General features: G+C 34.1%; 1 protein-coding gene and 1 pseudogene across 1 annotated transcript in view; one reads left to right on the forward strand and one right to left on the reverse strand.

Annotated features, from left to right (window-relative positions):
• Positions 1-944: 944 nt before the first annotated feature.
• On the reverse strand, positions 945-7,543 carry LOC107756223 (presenilins-associated rhomboid-like protein, mitochondrial; annotated as a pseudogene).
• A 1,411-nt stretch (positions 7,544-8,954) lies between these two features.
• Positions 8,955-11,732, forward strand: part of LOC107756226 (protein MB21D2) — a 10,461-nt gene continuing 7,683 nt past the window's right edge. The window contains exon 1 of the mRNA XM_016573266.1: positions 8,955-9,282. Coding sequence (XP_016428752.1) covers positions 9,048-9,282 — 235 coding nt within the window. The 5' untranslated portion in view covers positions 8,955-9,047. The remainder of the gene's footprint in view (positions 9,283-11,732) is intronic.

The raw sequence follows: 11,732 nt of genomic DNA on the forward strand, positions 1-11,732 counted from the left end.
ATATCTGTTAAACTGTAATTTATTTCTGTGATGCGCAGCTGTATTTTCAGCATCATTGCTCCAGTCTTCAGTGTCACATGATCTTCAGAAATCATTCTAATATGCTGATCTGCTGCTCAAGAAACATTTGTGATTATTAGCAATGTTGAAAATAGTTGTGCTGCACAATATTTTTGTGGAAACTGTGATACATTTTATTTTTCAGGATTCACAGATGAACAGAGAGTTCAAAAGAACAGCATTTATTTGAAAGAGAATCTTTTGTAACATTCTAAATGCCTTTTGAGCAATGCATCCTTGTTGAAAAGTATTAATTTCTTTAACAAAAAATAAAAATCTTACTGACCACAAGCTTTTGAACTTTTAACCAGACTCTTTTTTACAACAGGAAAAAACGGAAATGTGCCAATCTGGCAACAAAAGCCTAATATACTAACATTAGGCTTCACTTTATTTTTGCTAAATATTTAGATTTCTTGTGAATTTGGGGTGAAATATGACCTGGATGTTTCTTCATGAAACTCAAACTGTGCAATTAAACAAAAACCAGAAGACAACAAAACGAGTGACAATGGGAGAGAAAAGAATGATGGGATGGAAGTTAACGAGTGATAACTGGGAAACACGGGAAGAGACGAGCGATACAGTGACTTCATGAAACCACGAGGAAGTGGAAAACAGACGCATTGTTCATGAGCCATTATGATACCATGACTGTTACTGAACTTTGGTCGATCTGAGAAAACAACACTGAAACGGTTTCTACTGATGAGACGTATAGTGCAGATGTGTGTGTGTGTGTGTGTTATAGAGAAACAGGGTTAATCATTCACATTTAACAAGGACCAAAGTCTCATCTGAAACTCAGACAATAAAGAACATATTATACACAATTATAGCAATTAAACAAAAGCTGGCACCTGATCATACAGAGAAAACAGGATTTTAAATAATTTTATTTTTCAAAATGACAGTTACAGACCATTTAAACTTTTAAGTTTCTGTACAGGATGTTGAATGTCACTGAGACGCATAGCGTCCTTAGAGCTGTGTGCCGAAGCTCCGCCCCTCCAGATACATTAGCATTTTTAACCAAGTGGGTGGGGTTAGTTGGATTCAAATTTCAAATCGGAGGCGGAGCATAATGACATCACTGTGACTGAAACGGACCCCACTCTATGACTCTCTCACAGAATACAAAACAGAATATGAGCTTCAAGTGCATGAATATCTGTGTCAGCGTGTCTGTGTCCATTTCTCAAATTGTTTTTTCTTCATGAATGAAAATGAATGACTCTAATGCATGGCTCTAAATCGAGCCGTTGCCGCCAGTGCCCGGGCCTCTCGTTCTGAAGTCATGCCACATCTTCACCAGCGGCTCTCTGTTCTTCCAAATGAGCTCATGACCATAAATGATGTACCAGCTAGAGGAAGAAACAGACATTAAACACAGAGAGAGAATTAACATGCTTGTCTTTTACATTAAACTGGTAAAAAGATCTATCAAGTGGCCAATCGATGTTTACACCACCTGCTGTTAAAATGCGTGTCAAATGCATTTCGTGGCGAGGATGTCTGATTGAGTGACTACATACCAGGGTTATTATATTAAACTAAAACCATAAAAATAATTTGTAGCTAATTCAAATAAAATAAACATTAACTAAAATCAAATCAAATGCAAAAAAAAATAAAAATTTAACTTTATACAGCTTTTCATTTTTGTTTAGTTCAACTTAAAGTACTAAAATAAAATCTAACTAAATAAACTAAAAAGAATAAATACACATTTATAAAAACTATATAGACAAAAAAATGAATACAAGAAAACAAAACATTTACTAAAACGTTCACTAAAATTAAAGTGAAAACAGCAAATATAAAAATAAAATGATATATTATCAAATATTAACAAAAACTATAATAGTTAATGATACTGAATTAACACTGGTACAAGTAATTTGCTAGTGTTATATTAGTATTATTTATAAACTATTAAAATATGTATTAGTATTTTGACTTATTACATTTTATTTTTATATTTTTGGGTTTCATTTTAATTTTAGTCATTTCATTATATGTTTTGCCATTTTTATTAGTTTCTGTTTTATATATATCTATTTATTTCTTCAGCTTTAATTAATTTTTTACTTTACTTTTATTTATTTTTAGTTTTAGTTGCCAAGGCAACATTTCTAATTTTTACTTCAAGTTTTTCATCTAATATTTACATTTTATTTCATTTCAGCTTTATTTCAATTTACAAAAACAATATTTAATAGTTCTTGTTAACAATAACAACACTTTCTCCTTTCAAAAACATCTAGACTGATCTAAATGTAAGCGAAAGCAGGGACAAATCACTCACATGCCGAATAAAGCTCCACCTAAATGAGCTGCGTGATCGAAAAAACGCCATCCCAGAATCAAGCCTGTGGTATCCAAGGCGACGATGGCCTTGAGAGCCTGTTGGCAGGAGAAGATCATGAGAATGTGGCCATCATGACTAAACAAAACAACAAAAATCTCTCACACACACACAGACAGACACAGACACAGACACAATGCTAGGACGGCCATGATGGCCCCTGACTGACACAACGCAATAATCTGTTCACTACATCCATATGAACACCGATGAAATCCTGAAATGTTTAATCTGAAAACATACTCACCGCCCCCAGTGATGGACCAAACCGACCCATCGCTGTTTTACTCACATAACTGGCAAACGTAGAAATCACACCTGAGAACATGGGCACAGAAAGATGAAATCCAATAACACTGATGAATTTAAGGAGTGTAGGATGGTTTTGGAAATCTGAAAACTCTTAAATGACCCAGACCTGCGGAGAGGTAGAGCGCCATGAACTGCTCTTTTCCCATCATGTTGATGATGCTTGAAGAGAAACTCCACAGTACGTACATGTTGGCCGCCATGTGGAAGAGAGAATAGTGACTGAATGTGGACAGCAGCATGGGCCAACACAGCACCTCTGAAACCAGATCACAATCCAGATTAAATAACAGTGCAAAGATCACAATTCAGATGAAATTACTGCATAAACCAGATCAGAATCCAGATTAAATTACTGCATAAACCAGATCAGAATCCAGATTAAATAACTGCACAAACCAGATCACAATTCAGATTAAATTATTGCATAATCCAGATCACAATTCGGATTAAATAACTGCATAAACCAGATCAGAATCCAGATTAAATAACTGCATAAAGCAGATTAGAATCATTAAATAAATGCATAAACCAGATTATACGTGTTGTAAAGATCGCGAGTAAAAACAAAAGGAAAAGAAAACGGTCGTCTTATATTCGGGCCAATACGTTACTAAAAAACCCGACCAGAATCCAGATCCAATTACAGCATAAACCAATTAATGTTATGTTGTTGTATTCTTGTAATTTTTCTTATAAGTTTTTGTTTTTAAAAATATTTTCTTTTCTTTTTTTTTTAATTAAATTTGAGTTTTTTCTAGTTAGTAAGTTAGTAGTTTATTTTCTCTCTTTTTTAAAAATTTCATCTTCATTTTAAATAACAAAAATGTTTTATCTTCAATTAAAGTATAAAGTATAACACTCTGAATTGCAGTTTCTTATTACCGGTAGTATTACCAGTTATGCTACCAGAAATTTTGTGCATAATGCAAATTAATATATTACATTCATTTTTTACTCAGTTTGCAAATGACTCATTATTATCAATTTGAGAATCTATATAAAAATCCAGGACAAAACTCTTTCCAATACCAGAGAAACCTGAAAACATGCCAGACTGTACAATAAAAGTGTAAATCAGACCAAGTGTAATCAGACCTTTTCAATCCAACACAACATTCCTCATTTTGAGGCGATGTAAACAAGACTGACCTTGAAAGAGATTTGTTATTCAGATGCAGCACATTATGAAAGCGAAACAGATGATTTGACTCACTGGAGGAGGGGTTAGATGTGAAGTACTTGAGCATGGAGCGCTGCAGAGAAGGAACTCTCCAACAACAAAACACCAACGCATTCGCTGCAATGATGCCTGAGAGAGAGAGAGATTTGTTCAGATGGAACAGTGCACAGAGAAATAGATGGACAGTATCTGTTTATTTAATAAAACTGCATTAAATACATTGTCTCCACAATCTAAACTGCTCATCTTTGTAATATGGATGGCTATATTTAGTTTGTGTCATTCACACTGACCTGTGACTGTTTTCTGTCCATCACTTAAAGTGTTCCACCACTGATTCACCTGCAGAACAACAGACGTCTGTTAAAAACACACATCGGAAAACATAAATGTCCATTAAACGGACACACACCTGTTTGCGTAAATCTCCTTGTTTCTGAGGCCGTATCTTCTCCAGCCAGTCTGCTTTGACATCGTCAAAATAACCCTGTACACGAGATTTGAGACTTTCGTACTGCCATATCGCCGCTCCGCCAAATGAACAACCTGTAAACTGAGCTGGAGTTATTACGATATTCTAAAAGATCATAATCCACACACACATTGGACTTTATTTATGAAATACAATGAATACAAATACAATGAATGTGCAAATCGCATATAAAACCCTTTGGGCCAGTTTTACTAACAGCTCGCCCCAGCGCAAATCGTCTTTTGGCGTTAAAATAGTACTGTCAGTATTTACTAAAGACGCGCGGTGACGAATTTGTGCTGAAAAGGCGTGGACAGTTATTTTTGTGCCTGAACTTACTGAATATGCATTTCTAGGAGTTTCCCTTTCAGACACAAAATTTATCGAAGGAGAGTATTAAAATTAATCACGCAACGCGTTTTATTAACGTTTGTGCTCGTCAAATTACTGGTATTTGTGCCATTATTTAACGCTCAAATAAAGCATGTCTTAAACTGTTTTGCGCTTGAAATGGCTGCAGTTGTTGTTGCTAGCATGAGGCACCGCAGAGAAGAGAAAGTGCATGGTAGAAGGGAGAGGATTTTTATTATTACACACGTATTAATTTAAAGCAAGAAAAATACATTGTCAGATCAGAATCCAGATTAAATAACTGCATAAACCAGATCAGAATCCAGATTAAATAACTGCATAAAGCAGATCAGAATCATTAAATAAATGCATAAACCAGAATAGAATCCAGATTAAATAACTGCTCAAACCAGATCACAATCCAGATTAAATTACTGCATAAACCAGAACAGAATTCGGATTAAATAACTGCATAAAGCAGATCAAAATCATTAAATAAATGCATAAACCAGAATAGAATCCAGATTAAATAACTGCACAAACCAGATCACAATTCAGATTAAATTACACATTGTCCAAACATATCGTTTGCCAAAGCAATGTTATTTTTTATTTGCTTCAGGAAATAAAAGACGACTTCGAACCCTCAACTAGGAGGTCTATCAAAATTTCTAGCAAACCTTAATTTTTTGGCCTCCAGTTCTTTTCAACGTACTGTGGCTTCTTTATTCTTTATTTGCAACTACGCTTATTTGCGCGGCTCTTGGTATATTGCGTTGGTCGATATGTAAATGAGATGTTGCGACAAACCAGATCACAATTCAGATTAAATTACACATTGTCCAAACATATCGTTTGCCAAGCCATGTTATTTTTTATTTGCTTCAGGAAATAAAAGACGACTTCGAACCCTCAACTAGGAGGTCTATCAAAACTTCTAGCAAACCTTAATTTTTTGGCCTCCAGTTCTTTTCAACGTACTGTGGCTTCTTTATTCTTTATTTGCAACTACGCTTATTTGCACGGCTCTTGGTATATTGCGTTGGTCGATATGTAAATGAGATGTTGCGTCTGTGTTCTTTAATTTGCACGTTGTTAGTAAATCACCTGCAGAAATTTCCCATCGTGCTCTTTTTGGAATTGCGCTCTTGCGCTAATTTGTCCTGTTTAGTAAAACTGGCCCTTTATATTTTAACTGTCCCACTGAACTGAATATAATTAAATATAATAATATAAAAATGTGGATTTACACAGAAAGTGTTTCTGCATATTTCATGAACGAGGCCTGCCATGTGTCAGCAAAATATACCTACCCCTATGGTGAAGACAAATGGTTTGACCAGTCTGCCAAATGACCGGGTGGGTACATGTGGGGTGGGCGGGTCTGGAGCAGGAGCCACGCCCTTCTTGTGTAGGATTTCATTTTGCTCCGCCTCTTCTGCCACACCCTTCTTTGGCTCCACCTTCTTCGCTACCTTGCGGAAGCCACACCTCTGCTGCGTCTGTAGAGTGAATCTATTTGGAGCAAAACAATCATCGGATATTATTGATTTTTCAAAAGGTGGAATGTGGGAAAAATAAAAACAGCAACCCATAAATGTTATCTTAATTTATAAAGACTTGTTTGATAAAAGTAACCTTGAGAGAACTTATAAACAATATAGCAATGCATTTATTTTCAATAATGTAATGACGTTTTTACGAGTGGAATAATGTGGGAAGGACTTGATTTTATCTGTCATGATTTATCTGGATCATTCAATGTATAATATGTGACCCTGGAGCACAAAAGCAGTCTTAAGTCGCTGGGGTATATTTGTAGCAATAGCCAACAATACATTGTATGGGTCAAAATTATTGATTTTCCTTTTATGCCAAAAATCAAATCAAAATCTTCAAATCTTCTCATCTTTAAAAAATGACCCTTATGACTGGTTTTGTGGTCCAGGGTCAAATTTAAGATGTAATATATTACATTATAATATAATAATGATGGGATGAAACTGTTTATATATATATATATATATATATGTATGTGTATGTGTGTGTGTGTATACAGTATATATATATATTTATTTATTTTATTATTGTTTTTATACATCGCCTGCTGGGCCTTGGTTACATTATATTACATTATAATATAATAATGATGGGATGATGTTTATATATATATATACACACACACACACACACACACACACACACATATATATATATATATTTATTACATCGCCTGCTGGGCCTTGGTTACATTATTATAAAGGTTGTTTCTAAAGCAAGTTATTACATTTTGCGTAAAGTTATTACTAATATTTATTATAATACAAGGTCCATTCTTATTTCAGGCTCTCCTTAAATAATGTTTACATCTACAAATGCCATCATAACAAAGAACTAAACACACGTTTATAATCAAAACAGCAGCTCGTTACCATTATGTTTATAATTATATTCATTCCATTAAAAAATGGAATACTTTCAGCTGAAGCTTTAATGAACGAGCTGATTACAGCTGCTGTGAGTGATGTGAGGCAGTCAGAGGAGTGTGTGTTACCTGTTGGTCAGGTAGTGTGTGCTGATGATGTCCTCTGAAACCCATCTGAACACTGAAGCCCTCACCGCCATCATCACTGCTGCGACCCCACTGCGATGCAGCCGCTGCTTCCACTTCCGCTTCCGGCTAAGAGCGTGCCCACAGCGGCGCCTGCTGGAGGAGGACGCGTGCTGACACTCAATCTGTGCCTTTGACAAGATGTTATTGAGACCTCTGACTATTGTTGTAATCTATGTTACTATTTTCAAAGAAAAGAAACATGCATTTTAATTCTAAGTATGAATTAGAATTAAAATGCATGTTTCTTTTCTTTGAAAATTTAGCCGAATTAAACATTTGACAAAGCTTGCAAAAATCAGATTGTGATATATTTGCATGCTTAAATAGCCTATTTGTTTATTTTTATGAATATGTCATTGGGCAGGCTTTACGTTTATTTATTTTGTTTTATTCATTTAGAAATTTGTGTCAGAGTTTATTTATTTGCAGGTTTGCACATTTGTTTATTTTTATTCACTCATTTAATTTACTCATTTGCAGCACAGCGTTAATTGATGTATTATATTTTGAAGTGTTTGTACATTTGCTTTTATATCAGTTTATTCATTTACTATTTTTGAGTTAATTCATTAATTTATTTGCAGTTGTTTAGTTTACTCATTTGTGGTAGTTTTTTACTCATTCATTTAATTTAGTAATTGCATGCTTTCACATTTGTTTATTTTTATTCATTTATTATTTTGCCAGATTTTCCGCATTTGCTTTTATTTTATTTGTATTTACAGTTTTTTATTCATTAATTAATTATTTATTTATTTTATTGATATTTATTTATTTATTTGCACGTTTGGGAATTTGTTAATTTTTTATTCACTAATTATGTTGCAGGGTTTGCACATTTGTTTTTATTATATTTTTATTAATTGTATTAATTTCTATTTTGTCAGAGTTATTTTATTTGTTTATTTGCATGCTTGCACATTTGTTCATTTATTTTATTCATATTATTTATTTGTTTATTTATTTATTTGCACGTTTGGGAATTTGAAAAAAAAAATTATTCACTAATTATGTGGCAGGGTTTATAAAATGAACAAATTCTCAAAATATATAAATAAATAAATTAAGAAATAAACTAAAATATCGTAAAATAATACAAATAAATAAATTTTAAAAACGCAGAACCTGCTGCAAAAATAAATGAGTAAAATAAACAAATGTGCAAGCATGCAAATAAATAAATAAATACATTTTGACAAAAGTAGAAATTCATACAATTAATAAAAATATAATAAAAACAAATGTGCAAACCCCCTGAAAATGAAATGTGGAGGAAATAAATAAATAATTAATTAATTAAATGAATGAATAAATAAAGAGTGAATAAATATAAAAATGTGGATTTACACATAAATAAATAAATAATTAATTAAATGAATGAATAAATAAATAGTGAATAAATATAAAAATGTGGATTTACACATAAATAAATAAATATTATTAAATATAAATGTATTTAATATAAATATTAATGTATTTAATTAATTAATTATGTACTTAACGATTTATTTATATATTTCAACATTTATTTGATGATTTAATTTTTAGTAATTTGGCCCTCCATAGTTTTTAGCACGTGTCTAAAAAAATTAAATAAATCAGTGTGTGTCTGCAGCTGCGCATCATCCCGCCTCCAGCTTCAGTACAGCGCCTGCGCTCCGCGGCTCCGGTTCACCGTCTCCTCGCGAACATGGCGGCGCCTGCGCTCTCCAGCCGGGCTGGTTCAGCTGGCAGCAGCCCCACCGCCACCCCGAGCAGCACCAAATTCGTCCCGCAGGCCCCCGAGCTGGACTTCAGGTCCGGAGCCAGGACAGAGGAGCTCAACCGGCTGATCGCCGAGTTCAGCAAGCACGAGCAGCGCGAGTATGACGACCAGCGAGCGCTCGAGATCCACACGGCCAAGGACTTCATCTTCTCCATGCTCGGTGAGGAAGAGCTCTGCTTCTGACACAATGCAACTCATGCATGCATCTGAAAGGGAAAGTGCGCTTTTGCGCGTTCAGTGCGTCTGTTTGTCTTGTCTTTGCGCTTCGTTCTGCGTTAAGCAGCGGATGGGTGTGTTTGCAGCTTCAACACCCTCAACTCGTGTTTGCACTGCTATTCTGATGCTTTATTTGCATGAGATGTCAAAATCAAGTCATCTGCTTGCTGTTAAAGGAACAGCTCAGCCAAAAATTAATATTCTGTCATTATTTACTCCCCATCATGGCTGGATGTCTTTCCGTCTTCTCTGGAAAACAAAAGGAGATGCTCAATTTCCAAGCCCCTCTGCTTTCTGTTTTCATTCAGTGAAAGTGGAAGTTCAGCAGTGGCTGTTAAGCTCCAGAAAGAACAAAAATTCACTTTTGAAGGCATAACATTAAACATTTTAAACTGTTATTCACTGAAACAAACATTCTGAGTAAATAATGACAGAATTGGCATTGCTTATGAAAGATAAGATGCTGCACAATTTCCAAGTCTCTGCTTTGTTTTCATTCAGTGAAAGTGGAAGTTCAGCAGTGGCTTTTAAGCTCCAGAAAGAGTAAAAAAAAACACTTTTGAAGGCATAAAATTTAACATTTTAAACTGTTATTCACTGAAAAAATTCACCTTAAATGACATGTAGCTGAGTAAATAATGACAGAATTTTCATTGCTTTGGGTTTAATTATTAGAAGTAAAAAAAAAAAACAAGGCAATGACAGCACGAGGAAAAGCAAATGTGAAAACTAAAATAAGAAATAAAATTAAATGAAAATAACAAAATCAAAAACCTGCAAATAAATAATTGAATTAATAATTAAATAAACTGCCAAATGTGAATAAAATAAGCAAATCTGGAAACTTGCAATAAATTAATTAATAAATACATTTAAAAATATAAATGAAAAAACAAACAAAAACAAATCCAAAGCATGCAAATAAAACAAAATTCTCTGATTGTATACAAAAAATCTTTAGGCCTACATCTGACATGTTTCACTGATGTACATGAAAAATATGCATCACATTAATTTTAATAGTTTGTTTATGTTAAAACTCTGCAATTCAAATGCATGAAAATGTTGTATGCAATTCATATTAGGGTTGCAAAAAGTTGGAAAATTTCCAGTAAATTTTGGAAACTTTCCAGGATTTTTTTTTCTTTTAATATTCCAGGGATTTTTGGAAAATTTTCGGAATTTCCTGGAAATTTTCCACCCCTTTGCAACCCTAATTCATATACACAAATCTTACATTTAGGTCTAAATATGTTTTGGAGTGGAAAAGGTTGTGAATTAGAATAAAAATGCAATGTTCAGCCAGACCAGCAGGAATAAGTGGCACCGGTACAAAGAGCATCACTGCATAAAAATAGAACATAAAAGCTGCATTTATTTGTAAAAGAGTTGAATTCTCAGAGACGCTGAACAGAAGTGCTGCACTGTGAAGCAGCAGAGATCTGTCCAGATGAGTTCAGCCTCAGGGTGATGCTGCCTGTGCACTGACTCTCTGGCTCACGCGTGTTTACTCAGCCATGCACTCACACACTCATCTGTGCTGGAGAACAATCTGAGGACAGGATGAAATCAAAACTGCCAGTGTTTACTTCTTTAAGTCACGTTAGGAAAGTCAAATTGGTTGCAATCGCTGTTGGATCATTCCGTGTCAAATCAAGCGAATTTCAGAAACCTCCTCTGCTAAAACTTTTGGATCTGTTAGTATTTCTTCTGAAGAAAGACACACATAAATAGTGATGAAAACCAGAATATTAAATGTTATAGATGAATATTTTCTGAGTAATCCACTATTTTGTAGAGGGGGCCAAAAGGTAAATTTTCACCTGAGATTCAGAGCCAACTTACAGGGTGAAAAAATGACTTTAGAAAGATGGCAGCATCATTGCATCATAATCTGTTGACTTTAGCAATACTTGTTATATTATATGCCAATGGTGACCATTGAAAAATGGGTGAAAAAGCATTTTTCTCTATAGTGTTTCCCCCCAAAGTTTGCATGCCTGTTGCTCAAGAAGTATTAAAGATATCCTTTCAGATTTTGGGGTAACACTTTACAACAAGGTGTCATTTGTTAACATGAGTTAAAGTATTAACTAACATGATCAAACAATGATCAACACATTTATTACTGTATTTATTAATCCTTGTTCATGTTAGTTAAGAAAAATACAGTCGTTCATTGTTAGTTCACAGTGCATTAAAGGGGTCATATGATGTTGCTAAAAAGAACATTATTTTGTGTATTTGGTGTAATGAAATGTGTTTATGCGGTTTAAGGTTAAAAAAACACATTATTTTCCACATACTGTACATTATTGTTTCTCCTCTATGCCCCGCCTTTCTGAAACGCGTCAATTTTTACAAAGCTCATTGTTCTGAAAAGCGAGGTGTGCT

Source organism: Sinocyclocheilus rhinocerous, unplaced genomic scaffold (assembly GCF_001515625.1).
Source record: "Sinocyclocheilus rhinocerous isolate Xijiao unplaced genomic scaffold, SAMN03320098_v1.1 scaffold592, whole genome shotgun sequence".
In the NCBI taxonomy this organism is placed as follows: Eukaryota; Metazoa; Chordata; class Actinopteri; order Cypriniformes; family Cyprinidae; genus Sinocyclocheilus; species Sinocyclocheilus rhinocerous.